Source organism: Blennius ocellaris (assembly GCF_963422515.1).
Source record: "Blennius ocellaris genome assembly, chromosome: 24".
Taxonomy (NCBI): domain Eukaryota; kingdom Metazoa; phylum Chordata; class Actinopteri; order Blenniiformes; family Blenniidae; genus Blennius; species Blennius ocellaris.
This window is the reverse complement of record NC_137673.1, coordinates 12,927,426-12,951,196: the sequence shown is the minus strand read 5'-3', so window position 1 is coordinate 12,951,196 and position 23,771 is coordinate 12,927,426. Positions and strand designations below refer to the sequence as shown.

General features: G+C 47.2%; 1 protein-coding gene across 1 annotated transcript; it reads right to left on the bottom strand.

The window, feature by feature from the left end:
* LOC308147541 (high-affinity choline transporter 1-like) lies at positions 1-22,843 on the bottom strand (the record flags this gene model as incomplete). Its single annotated transcript, XM_080519754.1, has 8 exons — positions 1-552; positions 711-928; positions 6,513-6,666; positions 6,820-6,963; positions 7,840-7,988; positions 8,362-8,517; positions 8,793-8,909; positions 22,660-22,843. The coding sequence occupies 8 exons, from the start codon at positions 22,841-22,843 to the stop codon at positions 1-3; spliced, it is 1,674 nt and encodes a 557-aa protein (XP_080375880.1).
* Positions 22,844-23,771: the final 928 nt, after the last annotated feature.

Sequence of the window (23,771 nt, the reverse complement as noted above, 5' to 3'; positions counted from 1 at the left end):
TTAACATGTGCTCATCATTGGTTCTGTTATGTCAGAAGGAGGGAGGTTTCCATTCCGCTTCTCATTCTCCTTCATCTCTGTGGCGCCACCTGCTGGTGTTTGTGGCAGCTGCCGGTGTTTCACTTTGAACACGTCCCACCTCTCAGACAGCAGGTTTCTATTGAAGAGCTCAGACGTCAGGTAGGAGAAGAGCAAGATGGAGACCAGACCAGACACCATGGAGATGGTCTTAACCGGAGAGTACTGGACGTAGACGCCGTCCTCCAGAGTGCATCCTGGGAAATGGAGGATGACGGGCAGTCCCACAGATTTGTGTCCACTGAGGAGTCGTACCCCCAGTCCCACCAGAAGGCCTATAAGAGCCCCGTAAGCATTGGACACTTTAAAAAAGAGGGCACAGACGAGTTGAGGGAAGATGAGGACGTATGACACTTCGGCTCCAAGAAACCAGAAGAGCACACTGCTGTTTTTCAGGCTGGTCAGAGATGTTCCAGCCACACCCACCACAACCACAGCAGCACGGATCACCCACAGGGTCTCCCTGTCTGGTGCCTGGGGAGAAAACAATGAATTATAAACCAGATGTTCATTCATTCAGTCTGCCAAATCATCCTTATTGGCTCCTCTCCATACAGTAAAACCATTGAATGGGGAGTTGGGTACTGTAGTAGTAAGAAGAAGCAGTTTAGTTGGATTCTAGATCAGCTCACCTTTGGTCTCAGGAGGTTCTTGTAGATGTTGTTGGTGAAAACTGAAGCAGCAGAAAGCAAAGAAGAGTCAGCTGACGACATGACGGCTGCAGCCACACATCCGATACCGATGATGGAGACGAAGGTCGGGGTGAGGTGCTGCAGGGCGATGGGCAGGACCAGAGCTGCTTCCCCACGGTCGTATGGAGACGGAGAACCATAGGAGGTCATGTTCCAGTCTGAAGGACGGAAACAGGAGAATGAAAGAGTTTGACTGATAGACCTAAAATGCTTAATTCATTCATCTTCTATCCAACTTGGCCTGCATACGGTCCCAGTGGCAGTATGGAGAGACAATCAGCCCAGACACCCCTGTCTTCCCCCAACACTTCTGAAGGACGTCAAGCTTCTGGAAGACCATCCAAGAGATGTCATTTCTCCTGGTAGTTTGGACCGGGCTGAAGGGCTGAGTCGGATGTCCTTGGTTCACATAGAGGACACCAGTGGTTCTCTTAGACGTTGTCCTGAACCACTTTAGCTGTCTCCTTTCACTGTGGAGGACCAATGGCTCCACCACGAGTCCTGACACTTGTATCCACAATCTCGTTCTTTCAGTCTTGGTGGAACACGGCGTCACTGAATAGGTGGAGCAGGATCAGTAGGCTGGGGGAGCCGGAGTCTTCTGCCCCCTCTCTTTCCTCAGTGTGGTTCTGTGTACCACACTGAGGAAAGAGAGGGGGCGCTACTCTGCCAGAGTGACTCCTGACACCGCTCTGAGTGTCTGCGTGTTTATTATGTTTAATTCGTTGTTTTGAGTGGGTATCTTTGAAAATGGACTGCTTCAATGGACAGCTAACTACAACAGCACCTCATTTGCTTGGCCTGTGGCTGCTTTTAATGACTCTCTGGCCAGGAAACAGACTTTGTCCAGAGGAGACATCAGAAACAGACTGAGGAGGAGAGGCAGCCGGCTGCTGTTACCGGCCATTGTGCTGTCAAATGTGCGATCGCTTCAAAACAAGACATGAACTTTCTACCTTCCTACAGTTCGATCGGGACTACTGACAGACCAGCCCCTTCTGCTTCATGGAAACCTGGCTCACCGGAGACACAGACCGGCAACTGGATGGATTTAACACAATTTGCTTTGACCGGGACTCAGTGAGAACCAGGAAAACCAGGAAATCGATTGGGGGCAGGCTCTGTATGGCCATTTACAGTAAGTGGGCAACAAACTTTACAGTGAGAGAGACGGAGTGCTGTAAGCACTAGGAGCTGTTGACGGTGTCTTTCAGACCGCATTATTTACCCCGAGAGTTCTCCCAGCTGACTGTGATCTTAGCATCTGTCCCTCGTCCTGATTCTAACACGGCGGCAGAATGGATCGCTGACAGCTACCACAGAGCGTCAATGTTTAGGTTATTCTGTATATATGGTGTGTCTGCTGAGATGAATGCGATGCTGAATGTGAGAATGGCTGCCTGTGTTCCACTGTATGTCTACTGAGTGTTATTGTAGCTACACCGCAATTTCGTTGTACCATGTACAATGACAATAAAGCTTCTAGTCTAATCTAATCTAAATCAAACTGATGCGCAGCCTCTATTTCTTCTGGGGGATTTTAATCCCTGTGATGTCTCATTACAGCTGCCAGACCAGGAACAATACGTCACCACTCCCACCAGAATGAACAATATTCTGGATCTGAGTTATGGAAATATCCCAAACGCATATGTATCAAATTGAATTCATTGACAGAAGTAATGACCTCATATTTCTCATTCTGTGAGGACACTGTCACTCCCACCAAAAAAATAACCATCTACCCTAACAATAAAAAATGGTTCAACAAAGACATGAAAGTCTGCCTAACCCAGAAGAAAAGAAGATTTCTTCAGGGGGACAAGCAGAGGGTGAAAGAGCTGGAGAAGGACTTCAGGAGACAGTCTGCCCTTGCAAATAATAACTACAGGAAAAAAGTAGAGGATAAATTGACATGTGAGAATGTGAGGGAGGTATGGCAGGCACTAAATATCATGATGGGCTGTGCCACCAAACCAACTGCAGCTGGTTGCAAAGACCCTGTCTCATTTGCAGAAGAACTAAACATCTTCAGTCTAAACATCTTCTTCAGTAGGTTCAACCAAAACAACGTCGCAACACTTTAGTTGAACTGTCAGATTGACGACGAAGCCATCACTGTGGATGAGCAGCTTCTGAACAAGCAGCTTACTGAGGGTAAACCCTCACAAAGCTTCTGGTCCTGATAGGCTCAGGGGCAGGAGGCTGAGGGACTGTGCTCTACAGTTGGGACCAGTCATCACCAGACTGTTCCAGCACCTTTTGGACTCTGGCTGTGCTCTCAACCTGTGAAAGGAGTCTTTAAGCATCCCCATCCACAAAAAGGCACGGGCTAAGGACACCAAAGACTTCAGGCCTGTGGCCCTCAAATCAGTCCTGTGCAAATGCATGGAGAGAGTGGTGTGTGACTTAATGTCACACATGTTGTCCGACTAACTGGATCCTCTCCAGTTTGCTTACAGCACAAAACGAGGTGTGGAAGATGCAAGCCTGACTCTTTTAGATACAGTTGCGGAAAACACGGACTCTGCACAACCACTTACTCAGATTTTATTTATGGATTTCTTCTCGGCTGTTAACACCGTAAACACTGACACCCTGCTGCACTGCCTCATGAACCTACAGATCCACCCAACTGGGATTTTATGGATACAAGACTTCCTCATGGCAAAACCACAGCAGGTGCTTTTAAATGGCTTTAAATCCAGTAGACGGGTTTTAAACATAGGGCTGTGCTTTATCCCCCATTCTGTTTTCTGCCTACACGAACAACCTCACCTGTAGCAGGGAGGGAATGAGTCTTTTTAAATATGCCGATGACTTGGCCCTGGTGGCCCACATGGACAGTATGGAGGCTCCCATCCAGTACTAACTGGCAGTCAATGACCTGGCCACAACCTTCAGGGGGAAATCACTGGATCTTAATATCCAAAAGACAAAGGAGCCATGCTGTGTGGGCAGGGACAGAGCAGCAGTTACACCTCAGCTTTTGAAACCCCTGATCATCCTGGGAGAACAGGTTGAACAGGTGGACTGTTTTAAGTATCTTGGGACACAGATAGACACCCGCCTGTCCTTCCAAACACACTCCGACACCATTTACAGTAAAGCGCTCCAGCACCTCCATCTTCTCAGGAAACTAAGGCACTTCAACATCAGTAAGAAGATTCTAATAATGGTTTACCGGTCACTCATGTAAACCATTATCACCTTCAATATCCCATCTTGGTACAACTTCCTCACCAGCAAACAGAAAATAAAACTATCCCGCATCACCCCCCAAGCCAGCAAAATAACTGGCTCAGCACAAACGCCACTGTCCCACCTGTATGAACACTCTGTGATCAGGGAAGCCATCCTGATCACAGAGGAACCCTCCCATCCCTTCCATCACTCCTTCACCCTCCTCCCCTCAGGCAGAAGATACAAAGTCCCACTGGCCAGAAAAACAATATACAAAAAATCATTCATTCCATCTGCAGTCACAGCCCTCAACAGCAGAGGAAACCTAATTCCAAGAACTGAACAACTTGCAGCCGGCCCGTTCCCTTCTCAGTGAATTTAAGTAATAATGACACCCTTGGGTTAGACAATAAAACTCTATCAATCTATCTAAACTCTGTCAGAACAGTCTTTGTGCTGTGAGAGGGCCTCAAACCTGATTGAAATGTCTGAGGACGTTGTTGGGATCGAGATGTCCTTGAAGCTGCAGGGTGACGACCTCTTCCAGAGTCGATATTAGGGGCCCTAACATGGGAGACTTTACTCACTTGCACAGAGAAGGATTTGTAAACGAGTCTCTATGCAGACAACATCATTATATATGTGTATGAATTCATTACTGATGAGTTGTAGATGGCTACTTTATCAATGCTTGACGGAAACTGCTGATCATGAAGACGGACGCTTTTCTCTCCCTCCCTCCCTTATCTGCCCTTCTTGCTACCTCTTGTCTTGTATTTGTCAGAATCTAGTAGGAGCATCTCCCTACATCTCTAGCCCAGTGGTTTTCAACCTTTTTTGAGCCAAGACACACTTTTTTCTTTGGTAAAATCTGGAGGCACACCACCACCCGAAAATGTTAAAATGTGAAACGCTGTAGTTATTAACAATATAAAGTCATTCTCATCAATGCTTTATCAATAGGAATCAAATGAATACAGAAAAAAGTATTTCCCAATTTCTTTTTTTAATTTTTACTCACTCAGTGTGAAACCTGGACCTGATGGATGAAGAGCTGAGATCCTGGTTCGATTCTTCCTTTTCAAAAACTTCTCCATCACTGTCACTGACACAGTACTTTGATACAAGATGGGAGCAGGAGGTGGAGATTAACCACACTGATGTCTGTTAAGTTTCGATTTCACCGGCAACGTGTTGTGAGTATTATAGCAATCACGGACTTGGTCGCTGCAGGGCATGATGGGAGTTCAGGTTATGTGTTGCCGGAAGTTATGGAGGGTTATTGTTGGGTTGTTGTGTGTGTTGATTTGTGCTTGTGTTGTGTTTTTGTTCCTCGGTTCAGATGGTTAATTATTTCGTCTAGTTTGGTTTGTTGGATGTTGGTGTGCAACCATGAGTGAGGAATGTGTTGTGTGGAGTCTGATCCTGTTATGAAGTTCCGTTTGCGGGCGTTCATGTAAAAAAAAAAAGCCTCTGGTGATCAGTTGGCAGAAAAGAATCTCGACGCAGAACAATTCTTCTGCGGCGCTCGCCACAGTATTTATACTAGATTACTCTGCACACAAATGTTTTTTTTTAGAAAAAATTTGAAATTGGATCATTTCCCACGGAACACCTGACTATATCTCGTGGAACACCAGTGTGCCGCAGCACAGTGGTTGAAAAACACTGCTCTAACTAAACCGACATGATGGAATTGATCATTTGGTCTCTCAATGCAATTGACCAAATTTATTTGACAAAAAGAATGGGCAGAGGAGAGCCTGTCTGTCCATACAGAACGTTTGCTGCTGGATACATGTTGGACTCCTGAAGCAGTTGGTGAATCGTGTGTCTCTCCATCCTTTCCAGCGAGGATGAGGACGACGTCTACATAATTGGACTTATAATAACAAGTATACTGCTGATTGGAGCCGGCAGTTTCCTGATCTATGGCAAAGTTCAGCATGACACTGGCAGCTGTTCTGGGAAGGCTGCCAGCCATCACTGATGGACTGTGCAGAGCTCTTACGCTCAGACTCATGATAAATGAACTCAAAATTAAGCAGGGTGTGACTGTTGAACATCTCCGCTGGATGGAGTCCAACTTGAAGAAGTAGACAATTGGGCTGGAAGCTATAAGGGCCATGACATTCAGATATAATGGATTCACTGCAGAGAGACTGAGGACTCAAGGCCAAAAGAAACTGCTCAGCCTGAAAACAATTATCAAAATGTTAACTCTTCCAGACAGCCGGTAGACTGGTTTATTTACATCCTCCAGGGTGTTTATGCAGATGGACACTCTGTCCCTCCTTATTTTCTCAATGCCGCTCCACCTAGAACCTTGTCTCTGAATCGGAACTATCGAAGGTGGTCCCATGCCATCAGACGACTGACTGATCTATTGGACCAGGCTCAATCTCACAGCCCTTTAAAGAAACCAGGAAACACTTTGATCCTCTGCCTCAGCGGGAGCCTCCAGAGGGACACTTTTTCAAAATGACATTAGAATTGAATTGACCATAACACAGACACCATTTTTCACAATTGACTGCAGTAGGTAAAGATGTTGATTACCTGTAGACGACACGGCCGCCCCGAGCAGTACGAGAGGAATCATAAATACAAGAAAGATGAAAGCAGCAACAAAGCATGTGAGCTTGGCCGTCGCATTAGAAGAAGACGACAAGATTCTCTGGTGGATGGCCTGATATCCCAGACAGCCCAGTGCCTTCAAAACAAAATGCAGTAAATTAAAAATTTAATCTGCAGATTTTCTTCCCTGAATTTAGTTTTGAAGTATCAGAAACACAAATGACATGAGCTGTCCTAGTGCAGTGGGATTGTAGGAGATATATTACTTGATGTTGTTGCCTCATCTTACCAAGGAGCAGAACTCATCAATCAGTAACCATGTCTTTCTAACGTCTGGTGTGCCGATCCATGGAGAGTGTAAAGAGTTGTTCAGCAGAGTCTGGCTGATGTTCACGGTGTGAGGGTTCATCATGACGAAGGGAACACAGACAACCTGTAGGAAAAAGACAAGGAACAATAAATACACAGAGCCTGTGAGGTTTTCTTTCTAACCCTCCTTGAACCGGATCAGATTATATAGAAATATACTTTAGGTGTCAGGGCTTGGGTTTGGGTTAACCCTAACCCTAAACCTAACCCTAACCCTTCCACTGTGGTGGTTGCTAGGATCCAGGCCTCTCACCCAAAGGAACTATGGGTAAATGGGCGGGGTTTGACTAATCTACCTGACAGTCTAATAGTCTAATAGTCTAATAGTCTAATAGTCTTGTCTAACCCTAACCCTAACCCTAACCCTTCCACCAGCCTTGCCAGGGGGCAGGGATCTTGGATTATTTGTCGTTTCTCTCTTTCCTTCCTCCTCTTCTTCCTCTTCTGCCTAAGTAAAGCCATATTTGACCTCTTCACCACTCTCCCTCCATCTCGATGATGTCACTGTAACTGCACCTTGGGAGAACATTGTTCTGCAATTTACAGTATTGAGCAACGAGATCTCAATTCAACTTTGGCCAGTTAACCTGCATGTGCTTGGTTTCTAAATAAAAGCTCCAAAGTCCTTCAAATTAATAGTCCTCATTTAGTAAAACCTTCCAAATGGATATTACGTGGATAGCTAGGTGAGGGCCTTTCAAAATAAAATTCTCAACCACTTTGAAAAAACCTTTTTGAAAGGCCATCGTTTAGAAAACGATGGCCCTTCCTATAAAAATAGCAGAAACACTGAACAAGATGTAGTTTATATGTTTGGCCACTAGTGGGTGCTGTAGTGACACCACACACACACACACACACACACACACACACACACACACACACACACACACACACACACACACACACACACACACACACACACTCCAGCAGCCTTTACCAAGCTGATGAAGATGAGGACGAGCTGTATGACATCAGTGTAGGCCACGGAGTAGAGGCCTCCCAGCAGGGTGTAGACCACGGCCACGGCAGCAGAGATCCAGATGCAGACGGAGAAGGACACATCCAGGACCACACTCATGGTTCCTCCTGTCAGACACCGTCAGGATTGGTCCACAGCACAGCAGCCAATGAGCATCACAGTAACGCCGGGATAAAGCCTCGTTTACACCACGACGTTTCAAGTGAAAACTCAGTGTTTTGGTTTCAGAAAGGTTTCACGTTTACACAGCAACATTCTAAAAACACTGTTTGTTTCCATGGAAACGGCAGAAACGTGATGCAGAAATGATGTAGTTTTCATGGTGGGCCACTAGTTGCAGAGAACAATGAGCTCTAAACATTAACACTGGGAGAACATTCTAGTGGACAGACCACCAAGTCTGATTGTTATCAAGGTGACTGTCAAAATAAAACTACCAGGTTTGATTGTAATAAAGGTCCCAGGAGAATGGATTTTTACCGAGTCCAATCAGTGTTGCTGGTACCCAGGTCACATCCACCATAACTGAAAGCAGACTCAGTCCAGCTGCAGCGATTTTTCCATATTTCAAGTGAAACGGATCCATCATGGTGACACATTTCATGTCTCTCATCGGCTTCGCAAAGAACAAACCACCTGAGGAGAAAAGTGCAACAGAAGGAGACAAAAAGTATATAGTGTTTTTGAAGATTAGAGATCAAACACTGATTAAAAAAATTACATAATAACTTGTCAGCCATTGATCCTTTCCATCAATCTGCATTCTTTGCAGAAACACAAACCAACATCTGAGCAGAAAATGTTTCTTGTTTATCATGGTGTGTTTGAAGAACTCTTCAATTCTCTTCTGTTTTGAGTGTTTCTCAAATCCAGATGAGCAGTAGCCTGGCAGATATGACTGTAACTCTTACCAACAATGAACCCCAAACTGTATGCAGTGAACAAGATGAGTGTCCAGATCAGTCCCATTGACGGTGTGTACATCATCTCCACAGTGCCAACAATCAGAGCTCCTCCGACCCACGTGGCTGAGAGATGGATCACAAAACACAGAATCCCGAGATAATAAATAACAGCCAAACTAATCACAAGCTTGATCTTGTTCTCACTTACACTATTGACGTTGATCAATTAATGTTTTTTCCTTACAACCCTCTGTTGTCAGATCACTTCCTGATATCATTCAAATTTACATTAAGTGGCTTTATAGCCCCTGAAAATAAACTGAAATATAAGAGATACCTATCAGATGATGCTGTAACCAAATTTAAGGAAGTACTCCCACCAATAATCACTTCAATACCATCTGTGGATGCAGCAGTAAACAGCTGCCACACCATCAGTCCTACTCAGGTTGACTTGGTTGTAGATGGAACTGCAGCCTTGCTTCACTCCACACTTGATTCTTTTGCACCCTTGAAGATAAAAGCAACAACTCAGAGGAGGATCTCTCCATGGTATAATGATAATCTGAGAACTCTAAAGAAATCAGTGCAAAAGTTAGAGAAGAAACGGTATTTAACTCAGTTAAAAGTATTTCGAACAGCCTGGAGAAATAGTTTGTTAATCTATAAAAAAGTCCCTTCACAAAACAGGAAACGCCTACTATTCCTCCTTAATAGAAGAAAACCAGAACAACCTAGATTTCTCTTCAATACTATAGCCAGGCTAACAAAAAGTCATAGCTGTGTTGAACCTCACATTCCTTTAACTTTGAGCAGTAATGATTTTGTAAACTTCTTTAATCCAGTGAGAGAGTGAATAGTTGGTGGTGGTTGGAGGGGCCAACGGTGCAAAATGACAGCATCGCTTCCATCAGTCTGCTCCAGGGCAGCTGTGACTACCTACACAGTTTACCACCATCAAGTATGGAGTCAATGAATAATGCAAATTAAAGCGTCTTTGAGTGCCAAGAAAAGCGCTGTATAAAACCAATCCATTATAATTATTATTAGAGACTCTCTGGCCAAAGTTACTAATGATCTTCTCGTGGCTTCAGACAAAGGACTGGTCTCTGCTCTGGTCCTGTTAGATCTCAGTTCTGCTTTTGATAATATTGATCATAACACGGATGAGCCATAATTTCCTGCTCCTGAACTCAGATAAAACTGAAATGATTATATTTGCTCAACAACATCTGATAGACAAATTATCTAAAGATATAGTCACACTGGATGGTATTACTTTGACCTCCAGTACCACTGTGAGGAACCTGGGGGTTAATATTTCCAAAATTAGAAACATGCTGGTTCAGAGTGATGCTGAAAGACAAATCCATCATTTGTTACTTGGAGAGTAGACTATTGTAACTCCTTATTATCAGGGTGTCCAAATAACTGCTTAAAAAGTCTTCAATTCATTCAAAATGCTGCAGTGAAAGTCCTGACAAGGACCAGCATAAGAGATCACATCACTCCAATACTAACCTCTCTGCATTGGCTCCCTGTTAAATCTAGAATATCATTTTAAATAATTTTTCCAGCTTACAAAGAACTTAACAACCAGGCCTCATCATATCTTAAAGAACTGTTAGTCCCGTATCCCCCAAGAAGAACACTTGGTTCTCAGAGTGCTGCCCCCTGGAGGTTCCTCGGTTTTCTGAAAGTACAATGAGCCTTCAGCATGTTGGGGCCACTCAACATCATGGAAGGGGGAGGGGAGACCACGTTTTGAGAACAAAGGACCACATGCCTACAACTGAAAAAGTCTGCCATTGGTCACGTGATCACCCCCTGGACCCCCCCTTCCAAGGTGCAATACTAGAGGCCAACGGCAGGGGGAGCCTGAGAGCTCCCTCACCAGCTGGAAGGTCCAGGGCGGGCCCTCCGTCAGGATTGGTCCACATGACCCAGAGCCGACCGGTAACACGAAACCACAACAAGAGGTATAAAACACCCCCGCCGGGGTGATTTCTGCCTCTCCAATGTTGAAACCTGCGTAAAGACGGACGCATCCGTTTCGCACGGAGACGAAGTGCCACGTGTGCCCGCTGACCGGGCCCGGAGTTCCACACCCGGCCGGACGAGCCGACAACCACCGTGGAACTACTTCTACTTTTCCCTTTTTCCTTTTTTTTCTTCTTCACCGGAGTCCGAGTGTGCAGCTGCCAGCGCACCCTCCTCCCGCCTGCAGACCTGAAGCCGCTTCTTCTCCCCCTCCTCAAAATAAGCGCTTGATCCTCCTCGGATCATCCTGTGGACTTTTCCTGTCCACAGACCAGTTTTAGCTTGTTTTACCTGGGACGCCAGTGAAAACAAACTCGCAGCCGGGAAATCAACGGATTTTCCCCGGCCGCCGGCAGCACGTTCACCCTCATCAAACTGAGTAAGGCTTAGAGTCTGGGCAGGCAATGAGAATAACGTGACTGTAATATTGCTGTGTGTTTACTATTGTGTTGAAGTCAGGGACGCCGATCCCTGTTTCCAACCAATCTGTGTCTGCGCGTTGGATTTACATCCACGCGAACCTCCTCTCTCTCTCTCTCTCTCTCGCTCGCTCTCTCCTTTTGCACAGATCATTTCTAGAGGACTGTGCAGTCCAGAGACAGTGTGCAGAGCTGAACATATTCTGTCCACTGCCCTTCTCCCTCCCTCCTTTTCAGTTTTCCTCTCCTCCTCATAAACGATCGCGTAAAAGCAGCCGCGCGCTGCTGCACCCGCTTCTGTGACCGTGTGTAGTTCACTGTCCCTGGGATTTCTCAGCCACGAGCCCCCAGGCGCGCTCCGAGCAGGCTCACGAGCCGTGCACGAGCACAGTGACGTCACGCTGTCCAGAAAGAGTGCACTAAGCGCCTCTGGTGGCCGCGTTGGTGATTGCAATCTCTTGAAAGACCGCCACTCGGTGGACAAGTCGAGTCATTGCATTCTCCCTCCGTGCGCCGCCGCGCCCCTAGTGGTCGTTCCGGTTACTGCCTCGAACTAGACGCCTGCCGCCATCTAGTGTCCGTTCGAGGTCATTACACCCACAGACACTGACCCTCCAACGCCTGCCGCCACCTGGTGGACGTTCGTGGTCATTACACCCCACTCAGGCTTCCACACACTCACTCATACACACTCTCACACACATACACACACACACACACACACCCTCTTTCTTTGTACATAGTGTTTGCTGTTTAATAGATTAGATCTTCGTGTTTGATTGTTTATTACTTAATTGTGTTGTTTTAATAAATAATTTATGAATTATTTTTGAATAAATACTTTTTGTTAATAAACGCATTTTAACTGAATTGATCGATTCTTGGTTATCATTGTGTATTTATTGTTGACAATTCACTGGTTTGTAACAGTCTGTGCTCGAATCTCACACCTTCCTTGTTATTTAATATTGTTATATTTACACAGAAATATTAACTTTACTTAAATAACCCTTTTTGACAAACGAGACTGAAATTTGGTATTAGCTATTTCCAGCTTAGCTGGTGGTGCCCCGATTTAATTATTATTTGATAAATAACCAATTTATGCAAATTAATAATTTTTATTAATAAATTATTTTTGATAATTTATTAACTTTTGAGTAATTACTCAATTACTCTAGGAGTTGCTGATGAGTAACTAGCCGTTTACTTTATTAGTAATTCCAATTTTTCCTAAATTACTTTCAGTAATCTATTACTTTCAGTAATCCATTACTTACAGTAATTATTTATGCTAATTACCAACCATAAATCCCAACATAATGGTGCCCCGTGTGAGGCTGTTTTAAAACCAGTATTGTCACAATATCTGCATAATTTATCCAGAATTGTCTGTTTAGTTTTACAACCGATAACTTTGTTTCTCTCAGAACTTAGTTTTCGAAGAACACGTTACAGCACTGCTAAGCAAAGTCAATTGTGTTTGTGAAGTGGTAAAGCCTTCTTTTTCTTGCATTTTCATGCATTCTTTTATTTCTGTCAGAGATAAATGTACACTAACCCGCTATTGCTCACCCAAGGTGCTAACACCACCCTGTTAACTTGAGAGAGGTTACAGTTAGAGCAATTAGCAACCCACAGAGTTGTAAGCCACAGGTGTAACCATCACCTGTGCATTAACAACATTTTGGCACTTTTCAAAACACAGCTTTCGCGTGACTCCTACCATGAGTAGTCAGAGACACTGCGTGCTCGGAGCAGAGACTCCTCGGGAGCCACATGACCCAGCCCTGCAGACTGTGGTCGCTGGGCTCCTATGCCTCTCCACACAGGAGAGAAGAAACCTCAACAGCTACAGCTTAGAGACCTGTGAAGCAGAGATCAGGCAGCTGTTAAGCTATGTGAGGAACCCGGTTGGTCAGGTAGAGCTCACCATTCCGGATGTGTTAGGCCACATTGCACTGCTCTACCAGCGCAAGGCCGAGCTGCAAGCTCTCGAAGCTCAAGAGCAGCTCTCCCAGCTGCAATTTTACAGTTCGCAGCTGAGGATTAACCATGCCCAGCTGAAGCTGGAGAACTCCCGCCTGCGACAGGAGATCCAGGCCAGGGACGATCAGGCTCCTTATACGGAACCTATTGGGTTACTAACCCGAACTTCTGTGAAAGAAGTCAAAACAAACACATCATCTGATGATTCATCAGAAGATGAGTCAGGTTATGGCTCTCAGCACAATGAGCCAAACCACATTGGGGTAAAACCTGGTGCAGCTCTCAGCAGAGACGCAGCACATCTCCGCAGTCTGGAAAATGTCCAGTCAGATGGACAAATTACCCCAGTTATGTGCATTCTTGAAGCTGTCCAGTCAGGTGGACAGCCTCCTCCAGGTCTCTACAATCCTGAGGTGGTCCAGTCAGGTGGACCGCCCACCACAGGTGAGTGTAGACTTGGAGCTGTCCCGTCAGGGGGACAGACTGCATCAAGCTTCCCCGCAGCCATGGCGAGGGGGGGGCTTGACACACAGCCAGGGGGGCGTGGCACAAGACACCTGCCCAGTGTTGTGGGAGTTGACTGCATCCCACTGAACCGACACCCAGTCCCCCCAGCTTTTCACTTTAAGGACCGCAGGGTCCCGGTGTGCTCTGACACACATCCATCGGTGCTTAGCCGCACCACAATGCGCTCTCACAGCTCTTTCACTCCTTTTCAGGAGAATGAAAGGAGTTATTCTGCAGCACCTCACCGTGCTATCAGCTTTGGTCCTCCACTCACTGGAGACCCTCTTGGTCATCATGACCCTCACTCTCTCCACCGGAGAGAACCAGGGGGGTCCAGCTCAGATGACTCGGACCATTCCGGTCCCCCAAGGGAACGTGGTCTTCGGACCCGCCAGCTTGAGTCCCTTGCAGAGGACATAGAGCAGTTCAACCCAAACAACCGGGAGGTTAGTATAGAGGACTACCTCCGGGAGGTTGAACGCTGCCTCCTCGACCTGCCTCATCCTTCGTCACGTGAGAAGCTGAAGCTTCTCTGGAAGACGACGTCCAGGAGCGTCCATGTTTACATGGAATCCCTCCCACCTGCCGTCAGAGACCATTACTCATCCCTCTGTCATGCACTTAGGGAAGAGTATTCTCTGTACAATGATCCTGCCTCTTCAACCTTTGGTGCACTTGCCATTACTCAGAAGGAGGCGGAGCCTCCCAGAGAGTACTATAGGCGCCTTAGGGCCGCCTATTTCCAAGGCCGCAGCGCACCGGGGTTGGATGAAGACCAGACTTTAAAATCGCTCTTCATTAACAACCTCCACAACAGTGTGCGGTTCGATGTCGCTCTTTTCTGCAGGACCAAAAACCCCACCATGAAAGACCTCCGCAAACACGCGCAGATGGTGTGGGAGCTGCGTCACAGTTCAGGTGAAAACCATGATGGTGACGCAGGCGTCCTGAGAACGCAGGCGACTGGAAACACGAACCTGGCACCTGTAGGTCACGAGGTCCCCTCCCCCGCACTTGCTGTGGATGGGGGACCCGTTAGGTGTCCACAACCTCGATCACGAGGTGGACAACGGCACAGAGGTAAGAGATCAGGCAGACCGAGACCTCACCACTCCCAGCGGAGAGGTAAGTCTCACAACCGAGGCCGAGGTCAGACCCAAAACCACTGGGACGCAGACGTCCCACAGTGGGTTAAATCCTGCCTCAAGGAGGTGATGCGGGACCTGGACCCGCCTGGTCAGAAGGGACCCGGCTCCCCTGAGGAACCGGACTCCCGGCCCCTGACCACATGACTAGGCCGGTCGCCTCTCCCCTCCGCACACAAAGTTTGCTTTGTCAGGAGGAGGAGGAGGAGATCCAGGAGGTCAAAGAGGCCCTCAGAACCAACAGAGGAGCCCCCTTTGACATTCTTGGGTGATCTTGTACGCAATGGCAATGCCAACTGCGTATACACTTCAGTGATGGTAGGGGGTGTAGACACCCTCGCCCTGCTTGATTCTGGGTCAGAAATCACCCTCATGTGTTCAGCCACCTTCACGCAGGTTGCTAGAACCATGCGTGCCCTAGGGAAGCCACTTCAGGTGGAAGAGTGTAGCATAAACATCAGAAGCTTCACTCAGGACGTGTCTCCCATCACTAAACGTGTCTGGGTCGACATAACTTTCCAGGACATGTCGGTGACACATCCCATCTATGTCACGGACCTGAACACAGAGGACCTTCTTATTGGTCAGGACCTCTTAAACCGACTGGCCGTGCTGATTGACTGCAACCAATGGCGCCTTTGGTCCCAAGTCCCCAGCCCGACTCCCCTTGGCCCTGAACCAGGCCACCAAGCTTTCAACAGCAGAGTCGATGCCATCCAGTCTAGAGGTCCCCTACCAATACTTGGGTCACTCCCAAAGTTTGACCCCAGCCAATCCGCTCCAAGGCTCCCTGACAGTCAGCATCCGCTGCAGGTGACGAGCCGAGACCCAGTTCAAGCACACCACTCTTTACTCTTGTCACTGAAGGACGTGAGTTCTTCTTTGTATATGAGTACTTCTTTGCACGCCCACCACACCGTGGGGGGTGCACACATGGATGTAACGTCGGTTCCGGAGGCACCTTTGGCGCGCTGGTCCGAGAAATCGGCCACCGACGCCGGCCTGCTTAAAGTTCCGAGCCACCGCTCACTTTCAGCACGGTCACTTCAGACCTTAACCAAGGTCCCTGGTTCATGTGCCTCCTCGACTCGCTGTCCAGATCCCGACCCGGTGATCTGTGACCCATCTCTTCCGGAGCTGAACAATCGTTCAGCCAACCCGCAGGTCCACAATCTGACACGCGGTCAGATTAAAGTGACCGCATTTCCACCTTTAGAGATGTCAACTGACAGTTCATTTCACAATCTTGAACTGATGGTGCCTCTCACTGACAACCTGCTATCGTCCCCCACCCGTGACGACACGCATGACACCGCTCTCCTCATTCCCACAACCAAAACCATCACCAGCGCTCACCATGTTATCCTTGACCAGGTTCTCCATGGAACAAAACCGAGCACTGAAGGTGACCTGGTTGTGCAGGCTCCGATGACTCAACCAGAGAATACAGACACTTCAGGTAAACAGACCGCGTCTGAACCAGGAGAACCTTATTCAGGTTTCGAGTCAAAGACCGAGCCACACTCTGCTAAAGCTAGCGCTTTACACAGCAGAAACGAGGAGATGCATTCATTGAGGTCTTCCGCGATTATCACACGATCTTCGCGCGGGTCTCGCACGAAAGGGGGGTCACAGACCTCCCTCCGGCGTGCGTCCCCACTGACCTCGAGGCACCGCCATCTTGTGTACACCAGTACATACTCTTTCTAGCCGTATACGCGGTAAAGCGGTGCTGGACCACGAAGGTGGTCCCCGCTAACCAGTAGCAGCTAGTTTCTTCCTTTGGCAACCGCCAGTTCGCCTGGAACCGGTGCCAGTTCGGCTACTTAGACCCACCATCGGTGTCTACCATCCTTCTCCACACCATGATGAGTAACATTGCTGCTCACGGCAATCTCATCTATGTGGATGACTTCCTCATGCGTCACTGTACCTGTGAGGAACATTTAGCCGAGACACGACACGTCCTTTATCAACTTTTGGTAGCGTGAACCAAACTTGCTCTCAGCATAGTTTGGGAGGCCGCACCAAAGCTGAATTCATTGGGCTCATAGGTGGCGCTGATGGGACTGAACCCCAGCAGGGAGAGTTCACGCCAGTCAAAACCTCAGAGCCCGACAAACGTGTCATAACTTGGGAGCCTCCATCTTGACACAGCCATTCCGGCTGCTGCCCTCCTTCCGAACCAAGCGTTCAGCCACTGGAGCTTCCCATCTTTGGTCGACTCAGACAGGCACACATGCCACACGCAGTGTCATGGTTGCCCTGTACGACATTTTGGTAATGGAGGCCAACCTCCATTCACCATACCACTCCCAGTCATTTTCCCAGGTTGACCGAGTCAACCACAGCACCACCCACATACTCCGGTATGGCAACAGCGGTGGTGCAGATGGAGACGTGAGCCTCCAACGGGTGTTGGTGACCAATCGGTCCACCATACACCACTCCACAGGTTCCACTCCCTCCAAAGAATGACTGGTAGAGAAATTACCTTACACTGCACCTTCTGGACCAGCCAGAAGAGGTCAGTGTTGTCACGGCCTGCATCGCAGAGCCACTCAATCAAGTTACTCCCTCGGAGTAAGGTCAACTCCTCCCCTAGCGAGGGGGGGGAGAACCTCCATTCCAGGAGCATAACAGATTTTAATCAGTAGGGTTTAGTGCCAGCATGCTCAGCTCCCAGCAGGTGCATGTACTAACCCCTGACACCATCAGAAATCTAACCCTGCCTCCTTAGACAACATGAGCAGTTACAAAGCTTGAGTTGAACCATTCAGGGAAATATAGTCACTGTAAACTAATATCCAGCTCTGTTAACACCACTTAGCATGCCTTAGACCAGTCAAGTATTGTTTAGGAGAAATAACCCCTGTGTATAGTCAGAAATCTCACACGAGATCGAAGGGAGATTAGCTCCTCCGTTAGCAGCTTCAGCACAGGTAGAACCACCTTACTTAGCTCCACTAACCCGGGTTGAGCAATTTCTCAAGACTAACACCACCACGGTTATACAACCTTCACAGATACATCTGACAGTCTCGGCAGTGCTATTTTAACCTCTGTGAAACCACAGAGCCAAGAGTTGTGATTTCTTCAAAACTTAGCCATTATTAACAGAAATAATGTGTACAGTTTTAAGCCTCTGTAGTGAAAGTTGGGTTTTGGAAGGGAACACACACGTGCACCTCCACACACCACACTTCACTCTCACTCCTCACCGGAGCAGGTGCACCGAAAGCCCCAGACGGCTGGTGGCTTTTGGACACTTGCTCACTGGTGCAACCACATCCACAGTTTACAGGTCAGACTCTACTCCTTGTATCCGGTACCTCCGCTTTTGTAAACTTGTCCTCGAGCTGCCTACTAACCCATCTCCCTCCTGTTCTTCAACTTTCCTGCCCTTTCCTACCTCTTTCATTTTCACTGGTGATGCACTTGTAAGAAATGAAATGTATGAATGCTTAGATAGTTAGAACAGGAATAGTAGGTCTGCCCAGACTAGCCTTACCCTGCCCAGACTAGCCTTGCCCTGCTCGGACAATAACCTCATGTATGAACTGTTGGACAGAAAATGACCTTGTGTTCCACAGGACATTGGGACATTCACAGACTCATAGACGTTTCGGCCCAGGTTTGCTCCAAAGCCTGAGATCCGCATCCCACTCTTCGGACCAAAGGGGGGATGTTGGGGCCACTCAACATCATGGAAGGGGGAGGGGAGACCACGTTTTGAGAACAAAGGACCACATGCCTACAACTGAAAAAGTCTGCCATTGGTCACGTGATCACCCCCTGGACCCCCCCTTCCAAGGTGCAATACTAGAGGCCAACGGCAGGGGGAGCCTGAGAGCTCCCTCACCAGCTGGAAGGTCCAGGGCGGGCCCTCCGTCAGGATTGGTCCACATGACCCAGAGCCGACCGGTAACACGAAACCACAACAAGAGGTATAAAACACCCCCGCCGGGGTGATTTCTGCCTCTCCAATGTTGAAACCTGCGTAAAGACGGACGCATCCGTTTCGCACGGAGACGAAGTGCCACGTGTGCCCGCTGACCGGGCCCGGAGTTCCACACCCGGCCGGACGAGCCGACAACCACCGTGGAACTACTTCTACTTTTCCCTTTTTCCTTTTTTTTCTTCTTCACCGGAGTCCGAGTGTGCAGCTGCCAGCGCACCCTCCTCCCGCCTGCAGACCTGAAGCCGCTTCTTCTCCCCCTCCTCAAAATAAGCGCTTGATCCTCCTCGGATCATCCTGTGGACTTTTCCTGTCCACAGACCAGTTTTAGCTTGTTTTACCTGGGACGCCAGTGAAAACAAACTCGCAGCCGGGAAATCAACGGATTTTCCCCGGCCGCCGGCAGCACGTTCACCCTCATCAAACTGAGTAAGGCTTAGAGTCTGGGCAGGCAATGAGAATAACGTGACTGTAATATTGCTGTGTGTTTACTATTGTGTTGAAGTCAGGGACGCCGATCCCTGTTTCCAACCAATCTGTGTCTGCGCGTTGGATTTACATCCACGCGAACCTCCTCTCTCTCTCTCTCTCTCTCGCTCGCTCTCTCCTTTTGCACAGATCATTTCTAGAGGACTGTGCAGTCCAGAGACAGTGTGCAGAGCTGAACATATTCTGTCCACTGCCCTTCTCCCTCCCTCCTTTTCAGTTTTCCTCTCCTCCTCATAAACGATCGCGTAAAAGCAGCCGCGCGCTGCTGCACCCGCTTCTGTGACCGTGTGTAGTTCACTGTCCCTGGGATTTCTCAGCCACGAGCCCCCAGGCGCGCTCCGAGCAGGCTCACGAGCCGTGCACGAGCACAGTGACGTCACGCTGTCCAGAAAGAGTACACTAAGCGCCTCTGGTGGCCGCGTTGGTGATTGCAATCTCTTGAAAGACCGCCACTCGGTGGACAAGTCGAGTCATTGCATTCTCCCTCCGTGCGCCGCCGCGCCCCTAGTGGTCGTTCCGGTTACTGCCTCGAACTAGACGCCTGCCGCCATCTAGTGTCCGTTCGAGGTCATTACACCCACAGACACTGACCCTCCAACGCCTGCCGCCACCTGGTGGACGTTCGTGGTCATTACACCCCACTCAGGCTTCCACACACTCACTCATACACACTCTCACACACATACACACACACACACACACACCCTCTTTCTTTGTACATAGTGTTTGCTGTTTAATAGATTAGATCTTCGTGTTTGATTGTTTATTACTTAATTGTGTTGTTTTAATAAATAATTTATGAATTATTTTTGAATAAATACTTTTTGTTAATAAACGCATTTTAACTGAATTGATCGATTCTTGGTTATCATTGTGTATTTATTGTTGACAATTCACTGGTTTGTAACAGTCTGTGCTCGAATCTCACACCTTCCTTGTTATTTAATATTGTTATATTTACACAGAAATATTAACTTTACTTAAATAACCCTTTTTGACAAACGAGACTGAAATTTGGTATTAGCTATTTCCAGCTTAGCTGGTGGTGCCCCGATTTAATTATTATTTGATAAATAACCAATTTATGCAAATTAATAATTTTTATTAATAAATTATTTTTGATAATTTATTAACTTTTGAGTAATTACTCAATTACTCTAGGAGTTGCTGATGAGTAACTAGCCGTTTACTTTATTAGTAATTCCAATTTTTCCTAAATTACTTTCAGTAATCTATTACTTTCAGTAATCCATTACTTACAGTAATTATTTATGCTAATTACCAACCATAAATCCCAACAAGCATAAGCTCCCATCTTGTGGAACCAGATCCCAGTTTCAGTTAGGGAGGCTGAAACAGAATCTACTTTTAAGACAAGAATCCAAACTTTTCTATTTACTAAAGTTTATAGTTAGGACTGTTTTAAAAAAAAAAAAACCTCCCCCTCGCCTCTCTTGCTACCTCTCTCTACCTCCCCCAACTTAAACAACCTATCTGTCCTATCCTTTCCTCTCTTCTATCCTCTCCTCCTCCTGCCATTCTCTCTAGAGCTCCCTACCTGTACCAGGGTCTGTTTCTTGCCCACTACCCAAATCAAGGTTTGAATCCCCCCCAATCGATCTCTGTCTTTCCTATCCTAGACTTTCCTCTCCTCTATCCCTCCAATCTATTTCTCTATCCATCCTATCCTTTCTACTCCTCTGTCCCCTCACCCCAACCGGTCAGCAGAAAGCCTCCATCGATGTAGTAATGTTTTTTTAAATGATGTACTGTCTGGTAAATGTATTGTAATGTGGTGGGTTTTCTAGTGTGCGTTATTTTTCACACATACTTTAGTACCTATGTATATTTGTGTTTGGTGGTATGGTTCTGCATTGTGGGACTGAAGATGTAAATGAGCTCTGAGCTAAACCTGGTATATTTACAGCATTGTCTGTTCATCAAAATGCACTGTCTCATTCAAATTAATTAATAAATGAAAATACAATGTGAATTGTTGGTTTTTCTTTGTAGATCGTGTTGAAATGACTGAGTTGTACTTGGAGCTGTAGAAATACCATTGTATAAAACTGAACTGAATTCTAAAGTGTCAATAGACAGAAACAGGTCCAGTTGGTGTTGCAGGGCGGTGGACGGAGGCTCTAGTGCAGGAAACAGCCTGGAAACCAATTCAACGTCAACAAAGGATCTTTTACTCTTCAAACGGGAATAAAACAAGGCTTGAGTCCTTTCTCTGGATCACATGTGTCAAACTCCGGTCCTGGAGGGCCGCAGCCCTGCACATTTCCCACGTCTCCCTGCTTCCACACAGCTGAGTGCAATGAGCAGCTGGTTATCTGGCTTTGTGCTGAACGTGGTGAAGAACCATCAGGACATTCAGTGGAGGGAGACGTGGAAAACGTGCAGAGCTTCGGCCCTCGAGGAACTGAGTTTGACACCCCTGCGCTTGGTGCTCCTCCAAAGGAGTAGGTTTGGTGAGGGGGAACACACGGACTGGATCTGAGTGGAGCAGAGTCGACTTGAGCAGCTGCACCCAATCCAGGGAATTACCCAGCCGGCTCTCTCCTCTCTGACACAGCCGCCTGACACGCCCATCTGCAACATGCAGAGGAGAAGGAAACACAGCCTGCAGCACTAGAACCCTCCTATGAGGCTGCAGAGGAGCACGACATGACAAGTTGGCTGAGTTCCAAAAACACCATGACGAACATCAGCTGTAAACACAATTATGCAAATGAAGGTTTAATGAGAGGACTCACACCTTCTCAAGCATGTAGCAACAAGTCTGACAACAAACAGTGGAAAACTTTCAGAAGTAATAGATTACACCCTGGACATGAGCCAGTTTGCATTAACTCCACCCAGTAAGGTCACAGGCTCTTATGTAGATGTAGGAGGCAGTTTAAAGTCATGAAAGTAGATATTTGTTCTCACTATCATATTGGAAGGAAAGGTTAAAGTACAGATATCTAAAATACTTTCATATTATTGGCTGTAGAAATACTTCATTAATTTATGGTCACGTCTGTTCAAAACTGAAAAATACACAGAAATTCTACTGAAAATGTTCTTGTCATTACCTTGAGTGATATCTGACTACACTGCAAGAGAGTCAGAGAGACGAGAGTTCGATTCCACTGCGTGTCTCAAGCTGTTTGACTTTGAATTTGTCTTTTTGAACTTCCTTTCATGTTGAATATGAGGAAGCACCCGGAGGTGACATGTGTGTCACCTTGCAGTCCTTCTGTTTCTCTGCAGCAGTTTGATTTTCTTCTCGATCTCATCCAGATACTTTGTGATTACTCAGTGGGTAATGAAATCCTCACCTGTCATGGTGAAGATCCCCACCAGCCAGCCGATGCCTCGGTTCCCCAGCAGGGCCATCTCCATCCCAGTGGCTGCACTCTTCTTCTGCTCCCGTCTGGACTTGAAGGAGGCCCAGACGCCGGTCCCGAGGACCAGCAGGTAGAAGGCCGCCATCACCACGGCACCGGGGACGTTGACGGCCATGATGGACCACCGCAGACTGTCTGAGGTGTGACTGACTGAACAAGTGACTGCTGGTGGTGAATATTTAAATGATCAAAGAACAAATCCTCCCTATACCATCCCTCTGGACAAACCGGTTGTTGGGAGTCACGACATTATTTGCTCCGACTCCTTGGAGCCAGAGCAGTGTTGACTCTAGTAACTGCTGTTGATCCACTTACACCTCACTGTGCCTTGCTCGTCAACAGCCTGGCCTGTGTTCCCACACACTTCATTAGAGGCGTACATCTTATATTCTTGGGGAAATGAGCGTAAATCACTTTGATTGCTGTTGTGACATGCGGCCTGTTGTTGGTCCCCTCTCTTCTCATTGGTCTTCCCTCTTTGATGAGTCTGCAGACTGCCGTTTGTCCTTGTGTTTGTTAGATTAGACCCTCGATGTGAAAATACAGCAGCAAAACTTCATCTTGGTGTCCTTGGGGGGAGACTGGGTCGTTTAATCTGTGCCAGAGAAAGCTTGCACAAGCCATATTTACAGCATGACTTTTAATATTAGAAATTGAAAAATATTGCATAATAATATATAATATGAGACTTCCGGCTTGGCGAGACATGGAATAGGACACGTGTAGTAGAGCTCTTGCAGAGTGAAATCGTTCTTTGTAAATGCGCACTGTTTTTGTACTTTTTTAGTTTTTAAACTTGAACTACTCTTTCTCCGACTTGTACGCCTCACGTTTTTCCCGTTAAAATGCCACCAAAGCTAAACAAAGCAGGAAACAACACCCAGCCTAACCAGCGGCCTTGTGCAAACGCCGCCTCCTCGCCCCAGAGTGATTCAAGTTCCCCAGCGGAGCCGAGCTGCACACCGACTGCTGACATCACCGCACTCAAAACCCAACTTCTCCTCGCTCTCCGAAATGAGGTTGTGACAGTATTCAGAGCCGAG